General features: G+C 48.2%; 11 protein-coding genes across 11 annotated transcripts; 5 read left to right on the top strand and 6 right to left on the bottom strand.

Moving 5' to 3' along the window:
* Nucleotides 1-1,548: 1,548 nt before the first annotated feature.
* On the top strand, nucleotides 1,549-2,292 carry I303_105008 (uncharacterized protein; the record flags this gene model as incomplete). Its single annotated transcript, XM_018408838.1, has 4 exons — nucleotides 1,549-1,708; nucleotides 1,824-1,945; nucleotides 2,067-2,135; nucleotides 2,215-2,292. The coding sequence occupies 4 exons, from the start codon at nucleotides 1,549-1,551 to the stop codon at nucleotides 2,290-2,292; spliced, it is 429 nt and encodes a 142-aa protein (XP_018262529.1).
* Nucleotides 2,293-4,133: 1,841 nt separating this feature from the next.
* On the bottom strand, nucleotides 4,134-6,200 carry I303_105007 (uncharacterized protein; the record flags this gene model as incomplete). Its single annotated transcript, XM_018408840.1, has 7 exons — nucleotides 4,134-4,339; nucleotides 4,565-4,745; nucleotides 4,896-5,039; nucleotides 5,102-5,117; nucleotides 5,197-5,300; nucleotides 5,429-5,603; nucleotides 5,749-6,200. 7 exons carry the CDS (start codon nucleotides 6,198-6,200, stop codon nucleotides 4,134-4,136), a joined length of 1,278 nt encoding a protein of 425 aa, XP_018262531.1.
* A 937-nt stretch (nucleotides 6,201-7,137) lies between these two features.
* Nucleotides 7,138-7,878, top strand: I303_105006 (uncharacterized protein; the record flags this gene model as incomplete). Its single annotated transcript, XM_018408841.1, has 4 exons — nucleotides 7,138-7,274; nucleotides 7,339-7,471; nucleotides 7,543-7,629; nucleotides 7,690-7,878. 4 exons carry the CDS (start codon nucleotides 7,138-7,140, stop codon nucleotides 7,876-7,878), a joined length of 546 nt encoding a protein of 181 aa, XP_018262532.1.
* Nucleotides 7,879-8,172: 294 nt separating this feature from the next.
* On the top strand, nucleotides 8,173-8,866 carry I303_105005 (uncharacterized protein; the record flags this gene model as incomplete). Its single annotated transcript, XM_018408842.1, has 4 exons — nucleotides 8,173-8,234; nucleotides 8,324-8,429; nucleotides 8,514-8,600; nucleotides 8,768-8,866. The coding sequence occupies 4 exons, from the start codon at nucleotides 8,173-8,175 to the stop codon at nucleotides 8,864-8,866; spliced, it is 354 nt and encodes a 117-aa protein (XP_018262533.1).
* Nucleotides 8,867-9,262: 396 nt separating this feature from the next.
* On the bottom strand, nucleotides 9,263-9,608 carry I303_105004 (uncharacterized protein; the record flags this gene model as incomplete). Its single annotated transcript, XM_065969077.1, has 2 exons — nucleotides 9,263-9,407; nucleotides 9,478-9,608. 2 exons carry the CDS (start codon nucleotides 9,606-9,608, stop codon nucleotides 9,263-9,265), a joined length of 276 nt encoding a protein of 91 aa, XP_065825149.1.
* A 948-nt stretch (nucleotides 9,609-10,556) lies between these two features.
* Nucleotides 10,557-10,957, bottom strand: I303_105003 (uncharacterized protein; the record flags this gene model as incomplete). The annotated part of the gene is made up of 2 exons (XM_018408844.1): nucleotides 10,557-10,728; nucleotides 10,821-10,957. The coding sequence occupies 2 exons, from the start codon at nucleotides 10,955-10,957 to the stop codon at nucleotides 10,557-10,559; spliced, it is 309 nt and encodes a 102-aa protein (XP_018262535.1).
* A 1,541-nt stretch (nucleotides 10,958-12,498) lies between these two features.
* Nucleotides 12,499-16,013, bottom strand: I303_105002 (uncharacterized protein; the record flags this gene model as incomplete). Its single annotated transcript, XM_018408845.2, has 5 exons — nucleotides 12,499-13,124; nucleotides 13,192-13,224; nucleotides 13,305-14,684; nucleotides 14,753-14,878; nucleotides 14,960-16,013. The coding sequence occupies 5 exons, from the start codon at nucleotides 16,011-16,013 to the stop codon at nucleotides 12,499-12,501; spliced, it is 3,219 nt and encodes a 1,072-aa protein (XP_018262536.2).
* A 473-nt stretch (nucleotides 16,014-16,486) lies between these two features.
* Nucleotides 16,487-19,520, bottom strand: I303_105001 (uncharacterized protein; the record flags this gene model as incomplete). The annotated part of the gene is made up of 9 exons (XM_018408847.1): nucleotides 16,487-16,537; nucleotides 16,616-16,693; nucleotides 16,758-16,941; nucleotides 17,000-17,076; nucleotides 17,129-17,876; nucleotides 17,935-18,884; nucleotides 18,947-19,273; nucleotides 19,330-19,430; nucleotides 19,493-19,520. 9 exons carry the CDS (start codon nucleotides 19,518-19,520, stop codon nucleotides 16,487-16,489), a joined length of 2,544 nt encoding a protein of 847 aa, XP_018262538.1.
* Nucleotides 19,521-19,910: 390 nt separating this feature from the next.
* I303_105000 (uncharacterized protein) lies at nucleotides 19,911-23,477 on the top strand (the record flags this gene model as incomplete). The annotated part of the gene is made up of 13 exons (XM_018408848.1): nucleotides 19,911-20,191; nucleotides 20,283-20,380; nucleotides 20,439-20,533; nucleotides 20,598-20,694; nucleotides 20,757-20,849; nucleotides 20,909-21,341; nucleotides 21,477-21,567; nucleotides 21,712-22,076; nucleotides 22,241-22,356; nucleotides 22,436-22,650; nucleotides 22,762-22,930; nucleotides 23,005-23,185; nucleotides 23,297-23,477. 13 exons carry the CDS (start codon nucleotides 19,911-19,913, stop codon nucleotides 23,475-23,477), a joined length of 2,415 nt encoding a protein of 804 aa, XP_018262539.1.
* Nucleotides 23,478-23,773: 296 nt separating this feature from the next.
* On the bottom strand, nucleotides 23,774-24,193 carry I303_104999 (uncharacterized protein; the record flags this gene model as incomplete). The annotated part of the gene is made up of 1 exon (XM_018408849.1): nucleotides 23,774-24,193. The coding sequence occupies one exon, from the start codon at nucleotides 24,191-24,193 to the stop codon at nucleotides 23,774-23,776; it is 420 nt and encodes a 139-aa protein (XP_018262540.1).
* Nucleotides 24,194-25,737: 1,544 nt separating this feature from the next.
* On the top strand, nucleotides 25,738-26,457 carry I303_104998 (uncharacterized protein; the record flags this gene model as incomplete). The annotated part of the gene is made up of 1 exon (XM_018408850.1): nucleotides 25,738-26,457. The coding sequence occupies one exon, from the start codon at nucleotides 25,738-25,740 to the stop codon at nucleotides 26,455-26,457; it is 720 nt and encodes a 239-aa protein (XP_018262541.1).
* Between the last annotated feature and the right edge of the window lie 88 nt (nucleotides 26,458-26,545).

The raw sequence follows: 26,545 nt of genomic DNA, 5'->3' as shown, positions 1-26,545 counted from the left end.
AGAAGCCATTAAGGGTCCGTCTCCCCCCGTGCAACATCTTACCTTCGCTGCTTTGATAATTCGCTTGTCCGCATAGGCCTGCAGTTCAAGATATGCGATGACAACTTGAGCGAAGAGATATAACTAGATCTGCGTATTGACGCGTTTCGAAATTGGGTACGCGTGAGGTCGGTTGAGATTGATCGGACATCTCCACAACCATCAAGTCGATCGAGAACTCCCTAATCCAGCAAATGATCGACAGAACGTCGATGTCTTACATCTTATTTCCTCATGTCCTAGTCTCGACCAGCGAAGAGCACGATGCGGGATCATTAGCTCCTCTCGTCTGGTCAAGAACCCCGAAGATCGTCCTGACAATAAGGAAATCCTGTTGTACCTCGACGCTATACAAGCTATTTCAGCAGCCAGTCATTCAGTCAGCCAGTCAGTCCTTCCCGAGAATTACGCAAAATACGGGACGTTCTCCATTTTTTCTTTTTCGCCGGTCCCGTCCAACAACAGACACATGACTCGAGGTACACTTTTCAACATCACTCAGAATAGCTGTGCTCAAAGCAGAACGTCTACTCATCATCGTCATAGTCCACCAACGATGGCATGCTGGCGCACATCATTGGTGTCCCGTTGACATAATCTTACCGTCCTCATGCAAGAATTGGACGATCCACGATTTGATCTCCTGCTGCGAAGCTCCGGCTTCACTCGTGTACCGCCAGGAACAACGTAGGATGCCTCGAAAATAACGGTAAGAACAATAAGGTTAAAACTCAACTCATTCAGACCTCACCTTATCTTGCCTTTACCTTCTACCTGAGCTTTCGAGTGTACTGGTATCTCCCCTGACCGTCTAAGACAGGTCTAGAACCCCCATACACCCTTCCTGCATGTACTGTGCTGTACCATACCCATCGTACAAAACGGTACCGCACACCTGTTTTGAGGTGCTGAATCTAAATATCAGCCGGAGTCGGACACGTACTTCCATCTTGTAGATCAATGTGTCAGTGGCTTTTTTCTTTTCTCCTCTTTTTGTTGTTTTCGCCTGCAGGTTCCAGTAAAAAGACAGAGTCAGTCTCCTCCGCCCCGTTCCTCGGCTGAGGCCAGAGAACCAGGGATTGAACTTGTGGAGGCGCCTTACCGTTTTTCGCGGGAAAGGTTATACCTCAGCCAGATGCATTGTCGGATCGACAAGGCTCAGATCGATATCGGTGTCGGCCTGGGTCCTTCTTCACAGGGCTTTGTCTCACTCTCTTTTACTTTGCTTTGTATATTTCGATTGAGACGGGATGGAAGAGTATGAACGGTACGAAAAAAACCTTGTACCACTGTCACTAGAGTCATGCACGCAGTCTAGATATACATATGCCTTCGAGAACATGACGATCCTACTTCTCTCTTGATTGTCACACCACATTTTCACTCACACTCGACACTCGAGTATCGTCATAGGTGATTTATCATACCCCAGTCTTAGACAATATTGCATCGATAAACCCTCTCATCATACTAGACCCACGCACAAGCACGATCTCAATCACACACACGATGAAACTCTCCGTCCTCGCTTCTCTGCTTCTCACCGCTCTTCCAGCTTTGTCAACTCCAGTTGTAGAAGAACGATCCAACCTCAATGCGCATCTCAACCATTTGGAGACCAGAGCAACTAGATCTTCTCAAGGATGGTACGCTTACGGCTGTTACTTTGGTGAGCCGCTCTTCTTCTATCCATCTGTCCACTCTGACATCCATCCCTTGGCTTGTTTACCCTTCCAACCTGTCCATCATGAGAGTTAAATCGTACTGATCAAGTCATATGATAGACTGCTACGACGGGATGAACCGAAGATTACCTATCTTAGCTTACGTCGACGATAACAATAACCCTGATATGTGTGTGCAATGGTGTAAAGACCATGGACACAATTATGCGGGTCTTCAATGGGTGAGTTTGATTCAGTTTCAGGCTTGAGGTCTCGGGTCCCTTTGAGGCTCAAAGCCATACCGAACTCTTCTGTTGGCTGCATCGTCAATCGCTAACCGGTCTTATGTTCGTTCGATGACAGACAAAAGAATGTTATTGCGGTGATTCATTAGCTGGTGAACCCGCTCCTCCTGGAGAATGCACGCATCAAGTGAGTTGTCGATCTCCTCCTCTTGAGTAAGGTGACTAAGTGATGCCTACTGATAATTGATGTTCACGTCTGATATCAGTGCGCGGACGGTAAGAACAAATGCGGTGGTCCATGTAGAAACAATATCTGGTCCGCTTTCCAAAAACCAGGACATTAGGACATTAGAGCATTGAGTATTCTGTTCGGACATTGATCATCATCGATATTTAGCCTCTGCCTTCACCTTTTCTTTTGCTTTAGCGTTCCGAATGCTGGGTTCCGAGTTATTTGTAGTTGTTCGATTTTGTCGTTGTGGTTGTACTTTCGATTCTTGTTCTTCTTCGTTTTGAAGTTTTCTCTCTAGGCTTTTTTACTTCTCAGGTCCATGGTCTTATGCGTTCACGATCTCAAAGATATGTGTTGTCAAGCAACGCATATCCTATTTACGCTCTTTTATAATTCCTCCATAGTCAAGTGATTGACGCGGTCTTTACGATTAATTAGGTATTTTATGATGGTCCATGTATTTCAATGCTCCTTACTCTCTGCATATGGGCATCGCTTGAATGCTGCGATGGCGAACGACCTGGACCATGCGTGATGTGGCATATTTCGTAATATCAGGTTGATGGTGGTACGCGTATCAGTGCAATTAGGCTCATGATAGCTGGATTTGATTCCGTTCTTTGCTTCAAGATTTCATCTATTTTCGAGATTTTCAACTTCGAGATAATCATCTCAGTATACCTCAGAAATAGCCAAAAAGCATATTCTTCTCGCCAGTGACACAAGATCGACCCATTCTCGAGACTAAGCACAAGAATCGAATCCGAAGAAGAAGAACCAAAATGCACTTAATGTATACTCTCGATGAACGGGGTAACCGGTAAGCTCGCTCGCCCTCTGCTCTTCCTGCTCGGCCTTCACCTGTTGCCGCTTGAGAACAGAAGCTGATCAGCTATCGTCAAGTAGGATCTATACCCTCAAGGTAAGATATCAGCCAGAAGCCATCAGCTTCACTAGCTCGCCTCGTCACACTTTGGAATGTCCAAAGAACGGGATTGGGTACTGATATTCCATGTTATAATTCAGAAAATAACATCCGCCGGGAAACCCACCAAATCAGCTCACCCAGGTAAGTCATAAATCCCTTCTCCATGTCTATCAGCTCATATGGTCCTGCCCGACGAGCATGATGCTTCTCGATTAGTTTCGTTGATGCTGATAAGATCCGGCTTTTCCCAATAGCTCGATTCTCTCCGGATGACAAATTCTCTAGACACAGAGTAACCATCAAGAAGAGGTGAGTCGAATTGGGCTTTTTCCTGCCTCACGTCATTTCATATGAAGCATCCTCTCTTCCGGAATCGCATACCAATCTCTCTTCTGGTGTCGGTCAAGATCAAAATCAAGCTCAAGGTCAAGGTCAAGGTCAAGATCGTCCTATACTTGTACTCTTGCTGACCCCGTGACAAATTATCCAGATTCGGTATACTCCCAACTCAACTCCCAAGCAAACCATTATAGACCATTGGCCCTTCCTTGCCTTCGTCCTACTTGGAATGTTGATCCCGCAATTGAATCACAAAAATCTGGTCGGCAGATCCATCCTATCCGAGCATATGTCTGCTATTTCATCGCGTTTCCGTCGAAACTCTCTTCCTCCTTATTCTCGTCCTTCTGAATCTTGGTATTATGATCATAATCATAGAATGAATGTTGTATGTCTGCCAGTCTCGTCCCATCTCAAGACAAACGATGTCGACACATCTAGTGTCATTGTTCAAATACAGCGCAATACAACTAAACCCTCAGAAACCCGCTTCCCAGAATGCAAAAACGCTGATACGAGTTATAAATGCATGTTGGAGGTACCTCAATACCTGTACCTGTGTCGCTTCTACTTTGCCTGTATGCGTGACATTGGATAAACTAACCTCGATGAGAATTCCCAAAACACCTTGATTCGTTCGTTCGTGCGTCTGTTCAAGCATCACTTCCTTTTTACGTCCACTTGAATCAGTCCAAATTACCCGTAACATCCCAGCCCAATTCTTTTTGCCGTTGATGTTCCTTCTGCGCCGATTCAGGCGTTTGCTTCCCCTTGAACATACTCTGTATCGGCGGTATACCATGTTCGATATCGTACGGTCGATCGGCCGATTCCCATAATTCATGTAATCGCTTATGTTGCTCTATCACCCATTCGTCGAGTTTGAGCCAATCTGCGAACAACCAAGCGAGTCAGTACTGGCCAAATCAAATCAAGTCACCTCATCCTCTATCTTAACCCCGCTCGCAGTTGAAGCGAGGTCAGGTAAGGCAGAGCAGAGCAGGGCGAGGCAAGGCAGGATGGATTGGGTCCGTGGGGAGCGCAACGCATTCATAGGGCAAGATGTCCATGAAGTCCATGACAAGGTAGTCCATGACTGGCCCACGCCGAGACTCACGCAAAGCAACCGTTTCTAATCCCACATCAAGCTGATTCCAATCCCCCATCGTCCAGCCCATATCTATCCTCTTCACCGGGTCCGTCACTGGGTCCAAATGTCTCAGCCATTGTCCCGTACGTGCGTCTTCGATCTTTATTATGTGAGCCAAGGGCATATCGGCGTTACCTATCCATGAGACCTGCGTCGTTCATATCGTTCAACGGTCAGCCTCGTGCCTCACACTCTGAGTCTGAGCCAACCACATGACGTCTGAGCCAGGCCTTGACTCGGAAACAAGGGAAGAGGAAGACGTCACAGCAATGAGTATAAAAGGATTCATGAAACTCACCAAAGGCCAACTCATAGCATATGCTAATCCCCTAAAATAGTCGCCGAAATAATGAGATCGTCCGGACGACGTGCCCCAGTACACGTTCTCCGCGCAATCCAGGTCTTTGAACCCCGATATGATGTTGGGCATCACCAGTATTGTCTACGAGTCAAACCGTCAGCAATAATAACCAAACATACTGTCGGTCTGAAAGGGCGACTCACATCATCATCCGCTTTCCTAGAGTGCGAAGAGTACTAAAGTCAGTCATGAGGTCCTTCGGTAGATCTTCAATGAAGGCATGACAATAAGTACTCACATCACAAACCTCGGACGTCCTTTCACTCTCCCCTGACCGCTGTACTCCTTTGCTACCCATTTGAAGTATTCATGAGTCTTCCCTAGATCTATATTATCTATCATCTGCATCCACCGACCGACATCAGCTATTTTCCATGAACAGATCATTCATTCAATCCAGGCGGAACAAGAGGAAATAATATCGAGTGATCACATGAGCACAAGATGACAGTGATAGCGAATGGGCTTACAGGTAACATGACCATATCTCCATGTTCCCTCATCTCAGCTTCCACCTTGTTCATCAACATCGACCTCGCCACCGCTTCCTGTCCTATCGGGTTCTCCGGGAAAGGGGGTGTTCCCAGTATGAACTTTATCGTGAATTGTTCTTTCGGGAAATCAGGTATTACCACCCGGCGGTATCTAAGGGATAGTCTTAATTCAGCAGTGTCCTTGGCGTCATTCAATGTTGACCTTTCAAATAGCCTTCGCCTGATTTTTCAAATCACGTTCGTCCATCTTTAAGGTAATTCCTTGGATATTGTTGACAGAAAGTACGAGCACTCACAAATCCCTCCGTTCCCTCTTATCAGCCGCACTGAATATCCCTAGAAACATCAATACCCCCTTATCTCTCCCTCCTTCTAACGGTACATCACAGCCAATCTCATGGGGTTGTATCGAGCTCAACAACGAGAAATCAGGTTCTTCGAAAGACCGTTGTATTTCTTCATCTACCAGATGTGCATCTTTCCCCTTGGCTACATCCACGCCTTCCCCCGAATCCGCCGGTGAGTCATGGGAGGGTACGGTATTAACGTCCCCTGAGACCTCGTTGCTCCCTGACCGGCTCGTAGCTGCGTTCAAAGCTAAGATAACTAGTATTATAATAGTGATAGACAGAGTGTACAGGGAGGTCTTCAAGCGTATAGATGGCCGAAGCAGGAGTTGGGGGGAGAAGAGGTATTTGCGTAATGGAGGCCGAGTGAGAGGATAGGCTTTGGCGGTGTGGGAGGTCATATCGATGAAGACGATGACGAGGTCATGGGCGGAGCTTCGGATGAAGGGGATTGGCTGGTCAATGGGTCAAGGGGGGGAGGACGTTTCTTCAACGGATGGACAGACTTGAGAGGACTGTGTGTGACCGGTCTCTGTTGGTGGTATCGCTTTATTATAACGACTGGGCGGTTGCTACTGACAAATGATGGCTGCAGGGGTACAGCTTCGTTCTATTTTTGAGCCTTTCACGTTCGCTTTTACCCAATTCAAGTGAAACCTTGGTGCCCCAAGCGTCGTTAACCGTTCGTTGCGTTGTGTTCAAATTCGGTGTGATATATTCGCGCTTCGAGGGTTATATGCAGTCAAAAAATCCCGGCGGTAACCCACTCACGCTGCTGATGGTGATGATGATTGTGATTGTGTATGATAAGCGAGTTGTGCTTGCGGATCGATAAATCACCAACAATCCTATTCATGTGCATGCGTTGCAAGTTCACCTGAAGCTCAGGAGTTGACCACGGAATCAAATCAACTAACAACTATCAACACGGCGTTCCTTGGCGCGTAAAGCGGCATCAGGCAAAGTGAGAGGAATGAGGAACGAGGTTAAATCTCCTTAAGCTTATACTTTTCTTCAGTTACTCACTATACTTTGCAGGTGCTCACATCATCTCGCAGTCGATTGATCGAGCTGATTATTGACATCATGCAAAGTATGGGTGGTGTCCAAGGTTGGCTCTCGCAAGGCATCCCATCCGTTCCATCAGAGAGACTGTGTCGCTGGGAAGATGGACTGAAATCTGGGCCTGTGCGCGTGTGCTCGGTGCTTGATCCCCTCCTCGCCGGCAGCGACCTGAATATTCTAGCATGCATACAGTCTGGCTTGATTGAATTGTTTAAAACGAAGACTTTGCTATCGTTCCAATGCGTTGCATAGTCATAATCACTCAAACACATGATGTCGGATACTGATCGTGATGCATTCTCGGCGTATGCGTCTACGACTGATATGAAGGGACAAGAAGGGCAGGAAGGGCAGAAGGCGCAGAACAGCCCGATCGAACAGCTTGTGCAACTTACCGGAGAGCTTGAGATGTACAGAAGTCTTGCTTATTATTACACGTCGTGATTGCTGATATCAAATATCCCTCTCGCGCAGGGCGGCCTATGATGACTACAATGACAAGGACGAATACGCTGCGCGACTCGTCACAACAGGAGGGTATACCGAAGCGGATTTTGACACGCTGAAGTATACCAATCCAGAATACGAAGCGGACTATATTGTCAATGTGAGTGTGACGAGCACATATGAAACTCGGCGAGCACATACAAATAGGGGTAGCTGATGGCTCGCCCTTAGGTACTGGACATGCGCGAGGCTGAGGCTCGCGCTGAAGAGGCTGGAGCCATCCTAGAAGAGAAGAAAGCTATTATGAAGGCGCTCTTGGTACGTCATTCTATACGAGATGGTGCCAGTGGAGCTCGTATGTTGATTATATACGTCCAGGATACTATCATCAGATCCGAAGAAGGTAGACCAATGATGGGCTCAGACGAGTTCAAGGCCGCTCTCAAGCTTTTGAAGGAGATTAGAGAGGGAACTTGGAAGCCTGAAGGATGGGAAGAAGAGTATGGTGATTCGTACCGCGAAGGAGACGACCTGCATGCGTATGAAGATGGCGAGTACATCTACTGAGTGGTGGTCTGCTCCAGAGTCCTTCCTTCCGATGTATAAATTTGGTTGTTATATTATACCGTATACAAATCATGCATATGTGTTGAGCAAGCACAGCAGGGCAGGACCGACTCGGTAGTAATTTGATGACATCAGCACAAACCTCCACCTGACGCGTTGTGTCCGTGTCCGCGTCTGAACTTTCCTCTCCATCAAATGAGGACAAGCTTCTCGTACCTTGGATTCCCAGAGGTGACCATAGTGCACCATCCTTCTCAATACCTCATCACACGGTGCAAAGACGTAGTAGCCACCATGTCAGACTCATCAGCTCAATCTCTCAAACAGCTCAAAATCAAAACAGGCGTCGTCAAGCGGTGAGCAGGTAGACACCCCTTGATGCACCCGCATGGAACCATATAGCGACACTGACATACTTATTTTGGACTTCATCTGTTGCTATCAGTCTGCACAAGGAAGAATCGGTATATGCCCAAGAAGTTGTCGACCAAAAAAAGGTAGTTCACAAGCTGAAAGATGCTGAAGCTGAAGGCGCGGATATTCGTGCTGCCGTAAGCTAAAATACTATTGCCGTTTGCGTTCACTTGCGGATGAATTGAAGCTTACTTGATCTCTTGACGACACCGTATATTTAGGAGAGAGTGTTGAAGGACTCTGAAATGATGGTCCCGCGTACAAGAGGACAATTGGAAGAAGCTGTCCAAAGTCTTGATGATCTGGTTGTTAGTTCCAACTACCACTCCCGCTTTTCCTGGACCTTCACATAACTTTATTCCTTTACACCTGCGCTTTCCTCCGACTTACCTCACGACTTCTTGTGTCGTCTGAACCCTGTTGCAAACTTCTCAAACCAGGAGATGGAAGCTAATTTGTGGTTTCCCTATGGTAGACTGCCCTCGAAGGCGAAGAGTCGATCTCTAGTAGTCAGGAATACAAGGACGCTGCTGCTCAATTGAAAGAGATTGAAGCTGCTTGGGAAGTGCAATAAAGGACGAGTACTGGTATGTAGTAAACAGAACAAATTGATGCAATGTAGCCTGTATGATACAATGTCCTCGACATGAGTCACTTGCGACGGCTGCCTTCAGAGTGACATCAGATAACACTAAAAGCTCAAAAGGAGAGTGCATCTTGAGCCTTGAACGAAAATGGGGTCCTTCACCGTAACGAAGCTCCTCGTCCTGAAGAAAGCCGAAACAAGACCTGCCCCACACTCGTTCTGTCGTAAGAGCAATCGTACTCGGGCAATCCACAATGATTAGATACCGCTCATTCATTCATTCATTCATACGGGCTCATGACATCTCTCGACAACCGTGCGCCTGGTGTACAGAATCGTCAGGTATACGAAATTCTACATACGTCCAATGGGATCGGAACGTTGTCAGGCACCCCTCGATGTCCTCTGATGGCTACCGACGACAAACAATCCCACTTCACTAGTCTCCTCGTTGACAAACCAATACCCCGTGCCTTGTGACTCTTCGACAGGCCACTCACTCAGCTGTGTCCAGCAGTCTCCTGGGTTGCTTATTGCACCAGCGCGCAATCGGTATTCAGTGACAATGGCCGTCAATCAGCCAGACACAATTCACTCACTCGTCATCCCTGGCAGAGGTAGTCTGGTGGCTGTGTGTAGTGGCGTTGGTGAGACCCGTGGCAGACGAAGTTGCGGCGACGGTGGCCGCGGAAGAAGCCTCTGACGAAATAGGATCGGAATTGGCAGCCATGATGATCGATCAGTGTGATGCAAAGGTCGTAAGTGTATATCAAAGTCGTATGAGTAGTTGAAGTGCCAAGTGGGCAACTCGAGATGTTGTTTATTCTGACAAGTAACCGGGGTGTCGATGGAATGACATCATATACAGACTGATCAAGGCGAGTACAATCGGTCAGATACATCCCGGATTATGATCCTTTTTGCTGATCCACCTTTATGCCTGACTTCACGACGCTTCCAATAAAGGTTAATTGAACAAAGGTTCGCCGATGACGTCTGCTGCACGAACAATCGTCACCACGCATTGTAGGGTTTCCGATCGATTGATGAAGGGTACAGGGATAGTGAACGGCGAGACGATCTGTCAGGGGCGATTTGTGCCCATCTTGATAGCGAACGTTGCCCCGATGACCTATGACCTATGACTATGAGTTCGATGTGGTGCCTAAAGAGATTACTCGCACCAGATCGGATTTTGACTCAATGCTAACACTCACAGGCAGTTGTTTTAGTGCTGCTCACGGACAAGAATAGACATGGGATGATCTGATTATCGGGAGTTGTAGTTTTATCTCACCCGTTTGCTTTTGTCTTCCGTACTTATCGTCTTTGGTGCCATCGCTCACCAGTCATAGGATGAACTTCTTCATGCGAATCAAGCAGATAAGAAGGCTAATCAGTGCTCTCCCCGCGGCAAGTCGTCCAAAGGCGATGCAAAGACGTGACGAAGCAAAGCCGTAGGTGCTGCTTGATCGAAACGCAATAGACTGTAGAACCGCATAATCGCAAGGCGTGTCAACCTGACGTACAGTATACGCGCTGACTCGTTTGTAAAACAGAAGCGTCCGGTCAGTGGAAGACACTATCTCCCTTACTTATATCACGATCGTGTTTGCATCAGACTGCGTCAACTTGGGAATGAGGTAAGACCGCCTCGTATCGTGCGACTAGCAAGTATCTACAAGTCGTAAGTGGAAACAGAATTCCCATCTGGACCTCGAGTTTGGGTAAGCTTGGCATTTACTTCATGCAAAGTACCGTCCTCGGCTCGGAAAGTGTCCGTCTGATATTCGGTAGGATATCTCGTCGAATACACGTAGCTCATACCCTCTTTCCAAGGCTTATTGATCCTGCAGGTTCCGGGATAAATCATCAGCTCAGCGGCTGATTGAGATAAGGCACACGTATCATAAATAAATTAAGTGGGTGTCATCTCACTAACCTTGTGAAGTAGGCAGCCTCGCCGTCCTTGTAGAATCCACCGGTCGAGGCGCTGCTAAATCCAGTATTGGCATCACCACCTCGCATCGGGTTGAATTGAGTCTGTGAAGACGAGGATTGTTGATTGGCGGCAGACATTGTGAAATCCGTATCTTTGATAGCGTGAAGTGGGGAAGTTGTATTTCGCGTTGAGATGAAATGAGTTGTACTGTAGACGAGAGAGCTTGACGAACATGAATGGCCTCTATATATGTAGTTCAAAGAACCCCAGTGGCGACCGATGCGGACCAGAATCGAGTCGAAAATTTTGCTGGATCCTCTTCGAATGTCACTCCCTTCTGCGTCGTGAAGGCTGCCTGCTCCACCTGAAAGGGGCAGAACCTTCGCTCGTCCCGAAAACCCCCTTCGTCTCTTTTTAGGTAGAGAGGGAGAAGAAATTGTGGCGATAGATCCGCCCGATCGTACGAGGCGAGTAATGTGCTCATCGAGTCAAGGATTAGGCGAAAGGAGTGCATGGCTCGGCCTCCTCTCATGACACGTCATCGGACGGCATGCAGGAGATAATTCCGAATTCGAATCGAGAGGGTCTGGACGACCAATTCATCTTCTTCTTTCTTCTTTGATGATGTATCTCGACCCGAGCACTCGACGCCAGTACGTTGAGCGTACAATGCGAGCCTTTTTGTGCATCTTGCGCTCTCACACAGCCCCCCTCTCTTTTCCGAAGAATCCTTTGTCGTGAGCTCTACTGGGGTCCTGAAACACAATGAGGCTGAGCTATATGACGTCCACATGGACCCCTCCTGGATCCCGCCCCCCCCCCTCTTCCCCTTTTCTCACTTGTGAGCAAGGTTCCATGACAACGCGTAAGAGGGTTGGTCTTTGCCCCCCTAGAAAACAATGGTTCTTGAGCCTGGACTATCCGGACGGCGCTATCACACATCTCACGACTGCAAGTCTTCTCAAAAGCGGTCAAGAGTATCCCACCCAAGTCTTCTGAAGTACATACAAAGCAAAGAACTGCTCGGGCCTGTCAGTAACGTCGCTCCCCTACTTCGAGAACACCCCCCCTTCAAGAATCACACTGTACAGCCCGATTTTTGAACCGACATAGATCATGCAATACTGCACTTTAAGCCTTCGAATTCCAGCACATGCATCCTGGGTACACTATGAACGCTTCTGTAGAACCTGGGTCACCTTTGTTATAGTCAAAAGTACACAGCAGAAATCCGGACCCATTTTTGGCTGAAAATCCGTATGTCACCCTGGAAAGTCGGTGATTCCTTCAAGCAGTCCGTCCATACTGTACAAGAACATCTGTACAAGGGCAGAGATCCTCCTGTTCAAATATTGAAGCACAATATGCAGAAATGCATGATCTATGTCGTTTTGTAATTTTGGCTGTACAGTGTGATTTTGCCAAATTCTCGAAAGAGGTGCGTTCTCGAAGTAGGGGAGCGACGTTAGACATACGCAGATGCCGTGTAGGCCTTCCTCACTCAGACTCAAGACTGGCTTCTTTGAAAAAGTGGCGCGGTTCGTCAACTCATCGAGTTCTGCTGCCACAACAGACGATTGTCAATAAAGGTATGCATGTGAGTCATATATCATAATAATCGTAATGGTCCAGAATTTCATACGGACTGTCCAGTCTCTGTATTAGCAAAGTTGAAGATCTATGCCACACTGAACAAGGTAGTCTTGACTTTCTCCAACCTCTCTCTCGCCAAATCCCTTTCCTCAATCAATCCTACACATCGAGCCTGTTCAAGCGCAAGGGCCACCTGTAATTTCGAGACCTCCAATTTCCTTTCACTGTCCATCCTCGAATTCTTCGCTTCGAGCAAGAGGATCTTCTCATTCTGCTTATGGAGGTTCAGGCGGGAAGTCTCCAATCCCGCTAAAGCAGTTCTCAGCTGGCCTTGCAGTTCTCCTATTTCCTTATTCAGGCTCTCTCTGTCTTTCTCATTATACGATACAGAGGACGGGAGGGTCGATGATGAAGGGGTAGAAGTAATCTTGATCTCGGGCATAACCCCTCCTCCGTCCTTTGTCCCGATTCCGCCACCCGTTGTCATTGTGGCGTTTGGATGGATGGGACAAGTACATCCGTTGATGCCTACCGGACCAGGTAAAGGCGAAGCCAGAGTGGCGCGTTGTAGTTTCTCGTCCATCTCCAGAAGGGTATGACGCAATAGGCCTAGTTCTCGCGCATCGCGCTCGATCTGTTTGTCTTTCGATACGAGCAGATCGTGTAGTGAACCCAAGACAGTGGTGATCTGCGGGTTGACGCTTGAATGGGCTGCAAAGGGGCGTTGGCCCAGAAATGTCAACGCTTCAATAATCTGCACCAAAGGAGAGGGGCTCACCATTTTCTCGATCATCGCTCATTGATCGCCCAGCTACAGAAAAGCAACTCATACAATCAGCCTGGTGCATTTGCTGAGAATGATGCCTATAATGTCGTGGCAAGATGACTCACGAAGAGGTGGAACATGTTTATGATCCTTGCCGACCTTCTTGACCAAACTACTGAGACTAGTGAAGCTCGCGCTTCTTTTCGGACCTTTCGTGCCCACAACCCCGCTCTCAGCGGGCATCCTCTCGTCGGTACCAGCTTGACTGGAGATGGACATCGAGCTTAGGGCTCTCGCGAACAGACCCCCAGACGAAGGGGAAGTTTTCATCCCTCCAAATCCGAAACCGCTCGCAGTCGACATGGAGGGTTTCATGCCTCCACCTGAGGAAGACATCTTGAGCGTGTGCGAAGAGGCAGATTTCCTTAAACCCATACCCATATGAGTCGTCGTGTGTGGAGTTTGTATCTCGGGAGAGACAGGTGATCCTGCCTTATCCTTCCTCACTTCCTCTTTCGGCGACGGTATGACTGGCGAAGTTTGCGGAGAAGTACGATCAGCGTTGCCAGTCTCCTGATGAGTCGGTTTCCTGGTAGCTCTCATCCCGTCATTGGAACCTCTCAAGTCGATCGGACTGAGTAATCTAGGATCAATAATCGTTTTCTCCTTTTTCGATCTCTTCTCTTTCTCCTTGCTTTCTTCTTGCGGAGAAGGAGTAGGAGGTATAAGGGAATCATCATCTTCCAGTACTTTCTCACTTATACTCGCCCAATTCCTCAATAGCCAGCTCAAGACATTCTGCGATTTCGAGACCAAGTCCGAGATCTTATCTGGATCAAACACTTTCGGACTGTGGCCTTGACCTGTCGTTGTATTACCTCTTCTTCCATCTCCGAAAGTCGCTGAGGAGACTGTCGGCCCTAATCCTGAGATCCCTTTTCCTCTGGCAGCGCACATCGCCGGACCAAAGATGATGGAGATGGATTCGACGTTGAGCCTGTTGTCAGGGAACAAAGGTAATTGACCCAAGAAGGCCAGGAGGTAGATGAACAAGCTAAATTGTAGAGGAGGTAGCAGTTTCAAGAGAATTTGAGCGGCCGTTATACGTGTTTCTAAAGGTAATTTATCTAAATCGCTTGATAGCGAAGTCGAGTGAGCTTCTTCTTGAGTGGAGGTCAATTCGTCGTTCGACAGTAGACTTTGTGTTTCCCCTTCACCTTCCCTGCCCGTGTCTTTGCCTATGGCTACAGAAGAAGAGGCAGAGGAGGAAGAGTCTTCGTCTTTACCCACGCAGAAAGCCAGAAAAGCGGGGAAGAGACTCTCGTCCAAGATAGGTTCAGGCAAGTCCCTGACGTATCGCTTCACCAAACCAGTGAGATTATGGATCGGTTCCTGATTGATAGGTAAAGAGTCGCCATACAACGGAGGAAGATTGTATACTTTTGTCAGGTGGGATATCCGGATGCCGTTGCCCGCTAAGCGGAATATACCAGGTTGGGACATGCCTGTGTGGATAATTGCATCTCCATTAGCAGTGAATACACATTCACGAAAAAGACGGGAATGTAGGTACCTCTCCGATAGATCTCTTCCACTATGGTGAACACCACTAACGGCAATTCATGTTTCTGCCCGCCTATTAAGGAGGTACACCAACTCCCAGGAGGAGCTTCAGATAAGGGTACTCCGAATGCTGGGCCTGGTCCGCAATTCCGGAATGATCAGCACGAGTTCTTCCGTGTAAAGACCGATGGGTATTCCCCTCTGTGGTTTTAATTACCTTCTTGCGGTACACCTTGACTACCTCCTTGTACATCTTCTCCCTTCTTCGTCGAGCTAGAACCAGTGCCTCCTAACCTCTTCAGAATCCCCAATACACCTTTTCCCGGATTACCTCCAGGTATACTACCTTTCAACGCCACCTCCACATTTCCATTCCCATTTCCATTTCCGTTTCCCGATCCCAATCCAGAATTGGATGTTGCTCGTTCTTTATCCCTCTCATAAGCTTGATCGACCCTCGCCAACAATCCAGGAATATCGATCTTCCCACTGATCCCCACCGCGTCTATACCCAGAACGACACCTAGCTGATGGATGAGTTTCAATCGGACCCTTATATGAGGTGGTACCGCTGGTTCCCGAGATTCAAGGAAGGACGATTCGAATAATTTCTGAGAGGGTAATGATCGCATCAACCCTTCTTTCGGGATTATCACTACCCCTTCTTGCGGGTTGTGATTGTGATTTGGCGAAGCAGAACCAGAACCAGAACCAGATTTCAGGTTGACATTCACTATAACGGGTCTGGAGACTAACGTGGACGATAAAGCCCTAGGTCGACCTGGAGGGACGGGAGATCGCTGAACAGTTATTAATGCTGGAGTCGAAGGTTGTCTAAGAATCGTTCTTTGTCCCTGGCCAGCAGCCATTGAGGGTCGTCCATTGGAAGGTATTCTACTTTTCGAATCGGCCGGAGGAGGTCGTCTACTTGGTTGGGCGGTATAAATTGGATCGTCAGACATGTCGGGAGGTGAAGGTGGTTTGATTCGTCTTTTGCCACTCGCGTTGGCAGGCGCTTGAAGCACTTTCACACCTGTACCAGAGTAGTTGGTATTCGTGGATCCGATCGAAGGTGTAGGTGAGCCATGTTGGGAGTATTGGTGTTGCTGTTTGGAGTTGTGCAGCTGCGCAAAAGGGTTCTTACTGTGATGTACGATCGTGCCCAAGGCAGGCGCCGGTCGAGTGGTCGCGTGAGATGATTGTGACAATGGTGAGGAAGTTATAGTTGGTGAACCAATCCCTCCCGGTCGCGGTATTCGACTTGGACTCATCGTGAGTCGTCTTCAGCTGAAGGCATGAATAGCCCAATACTGACACCGGTACTGCTTAACAAGGAAGAACAAACAATGAGAAAGGTTGACTGGGGAAATTGCAATGTTCGTTAGGTATGTAGTATATCACAAAGCGCATCAAGCAGGAGACTCCAGGTAATGCTTCTTCGTCCCCCTTCACTGTCATATCAGTGCTACGTATAGCTCACTTAGCGCAGGTCAGCCATACCAGCTTTTCTGCAATGTTGCGAAATAGACTAAGCGAGCATGACAGACTTGTACTGTCGGCAAGCCTGGACGCGCGGCAACATTAGTATTTCCCACGCTACGACGACAGTTTATGTGGATTTGGGGGTCAGCTGGTCAACATCGAAATCGCGCATACTCAGATTACCTCAATGTCGCAGGTAAGATATCCTTCATGCATATGATGGTCTGCAAGGTATAGCTTACTGATGTTCGGGATGATGAATTTACTGCTCTTCCTCTGCACCGAGGTTGGCGAACGTAAGAGGAGTGAAGGGCTACATGACGGATGGAGTGCGTGTGTCAGCTGCGTTTTCGCCACGATACAAGACAAATTAGATAGCAAGGGCACATACGTATCCGCCGGCCATATAATGTTTACCATTGGCTTCGACCCAATGAAGTCGCAATGCGTGCAGGAAAGCAGAAAGACCCTGAAGTAGCAAAAGTCAGCCAATTGAGGACGGCCGGCAAAATGGTCAAAATTGGGAAGCTCACCTCCATGACACAGAGGATTGCGATGGTTCCGGCGAACCAGACAGCAAACATGAAGAATACAAATACCCCTCCACCTATCACTCCTCCTTCGTACTCCAATGCCAAATCTAAGGTCATCGACCACAGTACTTCGGACAATTGGGCGTGAGCGAGGGAAAGAGCCCACAAACGTAGATATGAAGCACTATAGGACGGCGATATAAGCTGTCGGCCCAGGAACGCATGGGACAGGTCGAGCTTACGTGTTAGATATACATCCTAAGCAGAACTCGATAGTGTGGATGACTTGATGCACAATAATGTCTCCCATGTCGAAGGGCTGGTTTGCATTTGCATCAGCTCGAATAGTGAGAGACACTGAAAAGACTTACATGGTCTTCGTCAGACGATTCCGCAACAGCCATGCCGACCTCCTCTTCTTCCTCATCCAGGTGTTCAGTGGAATGTCGTTCACCGCCATTGTGTCCGTTTTCTTGTCCTGTCAGTCCATGATATCCTTGTCCCTTGATCTTTTGGTGCTCTTTCCATAGCATGTAGGGCTTGAGGGCCAACATCCATGGAACACAGACAAGCGCAATGAGCAGGAGGACGACTTGAATGAACCCTTGTCCAGCGAAAAGCTGAGTTCCAGGTTCAATCGTTCCGGGCGACAAGAACATGTAGATCAACATGTTCAGCAGACCTGGCGGAGCGGAAGAAGCGGTGGACCAGTCGATTGACCATTTGTAGACAATGCAAATTACCAAGTATCCGAAAATACTGTGGAAGAAGAGCATTTGAGGGATAAACTCGGCATAAATGTTGAGGTATTTCTTGAAATGCAAGTGATTGGGTACTTGCAGGCAGATAGCGAATGTCATATGGATGACACCTAGAATGATGGACAACTTCATCTTGTACGAGTTGTTGAAGATCAAAGCGTTGTCAGCGCCGTGCCAGCCAGGGTCCATTCCTATAGCGTATCGATGACCTGTGGGTATAGCTTCAACTAGACCGGTAGCGTTGTGAGGCCATTCCCAAGCTGAGTTGAAGATGTGGAGTGATTTCGAGAAGATATCGTTGTACATGAACCCGGTGTACACCGAGAAAGCACCCATGAGAACGATAAGGTATCGACCGCTAACGGAACATGCAAATCAGCTCTATGTTTCCTTGGGTTCCGACCAGCTGAACTTACAAGAAGAAGGTCTCGAGGTTCTCATTGACTCCGCCTTTAGCAATTTGCTTCTCCCAGAAGATCATGGCAGCAGCAGTGAGGAACATGAGAATACCATGACCGATATCACCAAACATGACTGCGAACAAGAAAGGGAAAGTGATGACAGCATAAAGACCAGGGTTGACTTCTTGGTAGGTAGCGATACCGTAAGAGTCAATGAGCGTCTGGAAGCCTTCCGTGAATTTGTTTGTCCGGTGGAAGGTTGGCGGGGTCTGATGTGTTCTGAGTTCCGATAAGATAGCTGGGACAGACGTTCCCGCTGTGTCCATGGCTCTTCTGAGACCAAGCTGGATGGCGGTGATATCTCTCGAGGGACACCAGCCTTCAGCTACGAGGGTCTTTCTACTTTGATCGTAACTCAGCAAGTTGAGGGTCTTGAAAATCTCTTCTTCTCGCCTGACAGCATCGGTCCAAGCTTCAAGCTGTTCAGCAATCTTACTGAGCTCTACTCGTCGAGTTTGACCCATGTTGTAGAGAACGGTATCGACGTCCTCCAGTCTTGCGGACACTTCTCGCAAAGCATCAGCCCGTTTATCTTGGGATGAATCGATGTTGTACAGGGTACCACCCATCGATTCGGCGACTTTTCGGATCTTGGCGAGGAGTTCTTCACCATGAGCAAAGATGATGAAGACGTCTTTGTGGGTCTCTTTTCCGGATGTAGGATCGACGAAGGGTTCTTCGATCTCAGAGTAGTTCATGTACAAGTTACCCCTCAAGACTCGCCAGAGGATTCTTTCGAACGTGGGCATTCTGGATCTCTCGATAGTACCAGAAACAAATTCAAGGTCGAAACCAGACAATCCACCTTCGCCTGGGAGATTGCCGTACTCAGCAGCATGCTCAAGAAGCGGAGCGTTGTCGCCCTCATCGAAAGAGGTTCGTATCTCGGTGTGACGGTGCTCAGCCTAAATATTCCTTGTCTATAAGCTATGTCCCCCGCCCTTTCTCAATGAGTAAGAAAGTTTACCTCATTGAAGAACCCGGCAGTCTCTCTCAAAACCCATCTTTTCTCCTCTAGTTCCGACTTTCGCTTTCCCAGCTCTTCCCATGACTTGTTCATATCGGTCAACCTCCTTTCATGTTCCTTTAATTTCTCCTCCAACTCGTCGTACGCGTTCTGCGCTCTAGGTCCGACGGTAGTGAAGGGCGGCACGGCTGCAAGAGGTGGGATACCGAGAGTAGGCGAAAGTCCTGTAATTTGTGATCGGAATAATCGGGTTCGTCTAGCCATTTCGGCTAACCTTCTCAAACGCGGAGTGAAGGGTCTTTGGAAAGACGTCAACGATGGGTTTAGCTAGAAAGATGGAGACGCGTCAGCAGGTAGATCAAACGGGAGGCCAATCAGCTCACATCTTTGAATTGAAAATCACCCATCTCAGCCAATTCTGAGATGGTGTCGTGGGCTACTTCCGAAGGTATGTACAGCTGTACAAGCGACATCTCTTCCGAGCCTGTCAAGATGGCAAATCGTCAGTCAAACTCGATCGGCTGATGAATTGGGTCAGCGACTCACGGAAGAGAGATGGATAGTTGCTCGACATCCTGACTGTCGCTACGATAACAAACAGCCACCGAGGGAAGGTCTATCGTTCTTTACAAGGTTCAAAGTCAGTACGGCGATGAAGAAGGGAAGTTATAGTTGATGGACGGTGACGATGGTATGAATAGCAAAGGGGACTGACTGACACGGACACCGGTCCACGTGGTTGTGTGTATGGTGAGATCGGGGTTTAACGGAAATTATGGCATGAGGCATGCAGTGGCCTATCGTCGTCATACTCAGCAGCTATTCATTCATTCAAAATATCATTCATCTTGCTACTTTTTTCCCCATCAAACCACTGGAAACAGCTACTATAATGGCCCAGTAGCCGCCCCAACGCCTTCAGTCTGCTACTACTGTTTCTGGTCGTCGGTGAAACCCTGCGAAAATGGCCCAGATACTCTTTCAGCTCAAGTCGGCGCTGTACACCGTTCTCCTTCTCCTGGTTTCCTTCTTCGCCCTTCTGATTGGACTGGTCTGCACACTGACCGGCAAAAGACTCAATACGAATTACTATGTCGCCAGAACATTCTATCATGTAGCTGGACCTATACTAGGCTGGAAGTTCGAGGTAGAGGGCGAGGAGTATCTGTGGAAATTGGAAGGTGAAGGTGGTGGTGTAGCGGGAAAGAAGGGTAGGAGTATGGTCATGGTTGGGAATCATCAAAGGTGAGTGTGATGACTCGAGATCCCATCCCGGTTCAGCTGATTGATGTGAAGCTTCGAGGGCATACAGCTGATGATGTGTTCTTGTCTTCAGTATGGTTGATATCCTTTACCTCGGTCGAATATTCCCTAAACATGCTGCTATCATGGCTAAGAAGAGCATAAAGTGGATACCCGGCTTGGGATGGTGGAGTGAGTCAGCTGTCGAGATAGAGTTCTCGTGTCTCAGCTGACGCAAGGAGATCGTCAGTGATGATGTCCGGAACCGTATTTATCAATCGTTCGAACAATAAATCAGCAGTAGCAAGCATGACCCAAGCAGGAGATGACATGAAACGAAAGAGGGTAAGTAGCACTGCTCAGCTTTGTTATCAGAGTAGGAACGGACTAGCTGACAATGGGTCAATAGATATCGTTATGGATCTTTCCGGAGGGTACAAGGCATATGTCCGCCGAGCCTGATTTACTGCAATTCAAAAAAGGTGCTTTCTATCTTGCGGTGCAATGTAAGTTCAGCTTTTGCCTCCTACTCGACGTGAAAGCTAAGTTGATTCTTTCAAATACGTAGCTGGAGTCCCTGTCGTACCTGTAGTGTGTGAGAACTATCATAGGCTATTTGACGGGAAGACACAGTTTAATAGAGGTACTCTGAAAATCAAAGGTGAGCGAGCTTACGATGTCAATGTAGCGTTTGCTTCAAGCTAACAATCTCAATTCTAGTCCTTCCACCTATACCGACAACAGGACTAACAGCGGCAGACGTACCAGCTCTCATGGAGAAGACCCGCGATATGATGCTAAACACTCTTAAAGAGATTTCCGCCCCTCGCACGCCCACCCCGATATCAGAATTAGCATCTCCAGCACCGTTATTGGCGCATCAGGAATCGCGGACGAGCTATTTCGGTGCTACCGGTACAGGTACAGGTACAGGTACGGGTGCGGCGGACGAACAAGCCGTAGAAGATGCAGTAGGGGAAGAAGAAGCAGATGATGGGAAATCGATAAAATCAATCAACAGCAAACCCAAAATCAAAAGTAAATCTTCCAAGGTGGACGTGAAGCATAATGAAATACAGGATGATAATGAGGGGAAAGGGAAGTCGAAGAAACAGAAGAAGGGTGTCGATCGTAATAAGAAGCTCTCAATAGCGTGAGCTTGCTTCACTTCCAAATAGCCTAGCGGCTAGACTCTCTCTCTCGTTTTAGGTATCATTTTACATCATTATGCATATTGTGGCTTATACGTGTTTGTGCATCGGTCGGTCTTGGGGTTCTGCATTGGTAGGATGATTTCGGATTTCTTCTTGCCTGTCGTAGGGGGTGTTGAGGGACATATATATTCGTTGAGTGTGGAAATGATGAAGAGGGGGCATAAGGTGGGTCATCGTACCTATCAAATATTTTGCAACTTATCTCGACAAAATCGGCCTGGACAATACATTGAACATCTTGTCCTATTCTCTCTCATCCTTTTATCCTTTAAGTAATCAATCTGACCTCTGACTGACATGATCTAACAGGTCATAGTAATCACCCATTCACACCCCAATCGCACAGGCATACGCTATATCTCTCCAGGATTAAAAGTCTTCTATCTACCTGTCCTACCAATCGCTTCTAGCGCGACATTACCGAACTACCTACTATATCTCCCTTATTTCCGACACATCATACTCAGCGAGCGAATCGACCTGATCCACGGGCACGGATCCTTATCTTCTCTGGCGCACGAGGCGTTATTCCACAAAGACCTATTCGGGGTGAAAGGTGTATTTACGGATCACAGTTTGTTCGGATTCGGGGATGCTGTAGGCGTATTGACCAACAAGCTCCTGGTGGGTGCTCTGAGAAATGCGGATGGGGTAATTTGCGTTAGTAATACCGGGTAAGTCGAGCGTCTTCTACTTTGAACCTCTCATCTCACTCTACCATATCATCCCTTTCCTGTATCCTAAGATCAAAGACAGATACGCCTTCAAAGCGAGGAAAGGATACTCATAGCTGAATCCACTACACTCTGGCCTGTCTTGGTAATACGGTTACACACAGACGAGAGAATACGGTTTTGCGCGCTCAACTCGATCCGGAGATCGTATCCGTCATACCCAATGCACTAGTCTCTGAGGATTTCACGCCTGACCCATCAAAGGCGGATCCGAATTACAGTGCGTACCCAATATTGCCTATCAGCCAAGGACCCTAGCAAAGGTAGACAAACGCTGATGATTTTCGGTGTATGTTCAGTCACGATAGTAGTGATCTCTCGATTATTTTATCGAAAAGGGATCGATCTTCTCATAGCGTCTTGCCCGCACATTTGCGCTCTCTTCCCCGAAGTGCGATTCGTTGTTGGTGGAGATGGGCCTAAGATGGTTGAGCTAGAGCAGATGAGGGAGAAATACCAATTACAGGATAGAGTCGAGTTGCTGGGTAGAGTCAAGCCTGGTGATGTGAGAGATGTGAGTGATCATCATCTCATCTCATCTCAACTTAGACGATCAGATGTAAGTAAGACGGACAGCAGTTCATCGGACTGATTGGTAAATTGCGCCATCTATTGTAAAATATAGGTCCTAAATCGAGGTCAGATATACCTGAACAACTCCCTCACCGAGGCATTCGGAATAAGCATCATCGAGGCTGCCTCCGCCGGGTTATTCGTAGTAGCCACGAAAGTCGGTGGAGTGCCAGAGATCTTACCTGAAGATATGATTGAGTTCGCCAGAGCAGACGAAGAGGGTGGGTCTTATCACCTATCCATATACAATCCATGTTACGCGGATTCTGACTCTGACTCTAATGAATTTGCGCAGATGTCATCCGGGCTTTGACACACGCTATACATACTATAAAAGCCGGCCGACACGACCCCGTGAAAGCGCACGAAAGGGTCAAAGGGATGTATTCTTGGGCAGAAGTCGCAGAGCGCACCGAAGTTGTTTATCGTCAAGCGATGGATGCACCTCACAGGGATACAGCTGAGCGATTATCCAGGTGAGTCATGAATCATCTACACCCAAGTTCCCTCGGACAGTTGTATCACCACGGACAGTCTATCACTTCATCATGAGACCACAGTGACTGATAATTGAGGTGATGAATTAGGTATCTTTCCTTGGGATCGTTATACGGGCCGATCCTATGTTGCATCATAGCTGTGCAGCATTACTTCTTCTGGTTCTTGGAATGGTGGGATCCCAGAGACGGGATCGAGGTGGTATCGCGCGATTGTGAATGGGATTTGGATAGACTGAAAGAGGTGGGTCTCGCTGTAAGGCTTGATTGAGCCCGGACCATGCTGATTGAGAGTATACTATAGGTAATACGCAATGAGAAAGGGTCGTCGGGATCTCGATAAGACCTTCAACGATAAGTGCTTGTTGTATCAATCAAACGAATGGGATTGCATAATGCATAATCGTCATATCGATATCAATATGTCATCACCAGCTCGCCATGATAATGATTTCCCAGCGTTGTTCGTTCACAAACCATCAACATCATCGTCACTCATGATCGTTACGTGCGCTCATCCTCATAGGGGTTTGGCGACGGCCCAAAGTACGACTGTTCACGATGGCCTCAAGCGGTGTTAGAACCATGTGAAGATTCAGCAGTACCCTGGCCGGAGGGAAGGGTCCAGTTCTTCACGCTCGATAATGCCGATCCCAAAATGGTAGAGCCGCCATTGGCTGAGTGGGCAGCGTTAACATTGCCCTCGGTCGAAGCGCCTCCGTGAGCCTCGTTCTCTTGGAAATTGAGGGGTTTACGAGCACCATAAGTCTGGTTGTACTGTTCAAAGGCGTTTCTGAGAGAGTCAGGCTTGGAAGCTTTCGGATCGGCCGAGTCATATGCATCTTGAGTCCGTTTGAGCACCCCCCGCCACCAGGCTTTCTCGTATTCATGCTCGACGTTCACCGACCCGACCCCGAAGGCATCCGGATATTTCTGATACCGCATGACGCTGTCTATGAACAACATCGGGACGGCACTGACGGTCATACCCGTCTGTGGACACGTCTTCGTCCCGCATGTTTTCTCGAGATCCGCTTTCCATTCAGCGATACTTCGTACTGACCCAAGCCACATCAAATGGTCAGAGTACGGTGGTCAGCATGATCTTCCGACAACGATAACAAACGATTCCGAGGCATGCAGACGCCCGCCACCCCTGTACAGCATCACTAGATGTTTCAATTGATTGATCTCAGGTTGGAGGTTTGGATATTTGGAGTGTTTCGGTGGACGTCCGTGATTCACTTTGGACAGCGATACTGACGCAGATGGCGAGACTCACAGTTCGTATCTCTTTGCGAGAGCAGCGACTCCTTGCTTGACGCAGTCGACGGCTGAGCGGCTGATATGAACAATCGGTCAGGTCAGAACTTCAGGGCGATGACAGACAGTCACTGTATTGCAATGGTCCACGTCATGTAATTCTGGGCTGCACCGCGAGCACGTTTGAGACACCGAATGAAATGTAGCTCTCGGTTACAGTCTCTGACGATCGATTAACTCACTATTGTCGGGGGACCTATAGAGGGTAAGAGCGAGTCAGCGTGTTGCGTCTTGCATGTGTAGCTACCAGTGCAGGTTCTTGGGGTATCGCCACTACAGCTGGATCGAGAATCCATGAGAGGACTTACATATTTTACTTCGATTGTGAGTAAAGTGCTGATTGAGATAAGATCTGTTGATAAGTTGGTGTGACCTCTATTGAGGTACTCATCTGCATTCGCAGGGTTGAGAAGGGATAGACAAAAGGATTTGGAGTTGATTATAGCACTTCAGTGGTGGCAGTAGATTGTGTTACATTAGGCTAGAGTGGAACGACTATGCCGACCGAATCGGAAAAGGCGTTGCTTGACTCGAATCATATGGCCATCTCATCGCAGCACTCTCATGATCGCTAGACCAAGGACCTTTCCCAACGTAGCGAAGGCATAGCAAGACGTCATGCAGTCCGAACGCACAGCCTCCTCGGAGCTTGTGAACTTGGCTTCCGCCTCGGCTCGGACCATACTATACATAAGTGCGCCCTCCTTTTTGGGTTTCCCAAGATATTTCTCGTATTCCCACCCCGACCCCCACCCAGTCGAGAATGGGTGCCACACAAGTAGCTGCGAGCTCTCTTGAGCAGGTCGACCTCCTTGGTGCTCACGCGAATGTCTATGTAGAACTGCCGACATCCATTCACCAGGTGATCCCCCGCAGTCATGACGCGCCACCGAGAAGCGGATTCGTTGGAGCGGTACAGAGTCTGTCGATTCGATGCTCGCTCGGTACGGTATCATGACTTGCCTTCCTTACATCAATCATTCCATGTTTATCAACACGTCATCGCGCCAAGTCTGAAGATCGCACCACTTGGAAATTGTCATTATGTGATTCCTCGAATCCTACAGATAATTTGGGAGGGAATAAAAGCCCTTCTTCGTCCTGCGTTTCTACCAGTCCAGTCCATCCTTCGCTTCTCTTATCCAGCATTCCTGAAAATTGATCTTCTGCTATATCCAATTGATCAATCTGTATTGTGAGATCTCAGAATGACCCAAAACAAAACCGCCACTCCTTCTTCTGCCTCATGTGGCGACAACGACGCGATCTACACTCTTAGCTCCTCAGCCGCTGATCCAAACACTCCCACTAGATCATCCGGGATTGATGGGTCGTCCCGCTTCTCCGATACCCGTGTCTTCCGCTCAAGGGGAAATACAGCTGCAGGATCGACTTTCCAGGTTCAAGGGATCGATTTGACCCCAGAAACTGCCGCACAGTTCCCCGGAGCATCTTACCCCTCCGCCTCCGCCTCCGTCTACGCAGACGACGGCAGCGATACTCGAATTCAAAGATCTGTCGTACAGTCCACCGAGGAAGATCGCTCTACCGCTGATGCTCGAAAGCCCTCCGTTCCGGGTCTCGGTATCTCCAGATCAGCTCGTCGGAGAAGAGCTGCTAAACGACGAAGAGAAGCAGCACGGTCGCGACTCGCTACTTCCCCAGCTGACAGTTCATCAGGCAATGTACCGTCGCATGTCGCAGACGATAAGGTCTCGGATGTCGACGAGGAATACGGAGAATTCGAGGCTGAACAGCGCAACACCGGGCCAAATGCCCGACGGAATCTCGTCTTCGATCGAGCTAAGCAATCCAACATTGCAATGAGCAAGCAAGATGAGATCGAAGATAACGAAGCGAGAGGTGGGTCCAGACAGGCCAATGGTTCGGTTGTATTGGATGGGAGTGCGTTCTTCAACGGGCTTTAAAATGAAGTCGGTCATCGAAACTAAGACTAGGGGTAGTCGAGGCTCGACATTCGGTATCGGAGCCTGTCGTGTTGATCGCATCCATGCG

This window comes from Kwoniella dejecticola, chromosome 6 (assembly GCF_000512565.2).
Source record: "Kwoniella dejecticola CBS 10117 chromosome 6, complete sequence".
NCBI lineage: Eukaryota > Fungi > Basidiomycota > Tremellomycetes > Tremellales > Cryptococcaceae > Kwoniella > Kwoniella dejecticola.
Note: the sequence above shows the minus strand (reverse complement) of the source record. Positions and strands in the feature narration are given on the sequence as shown.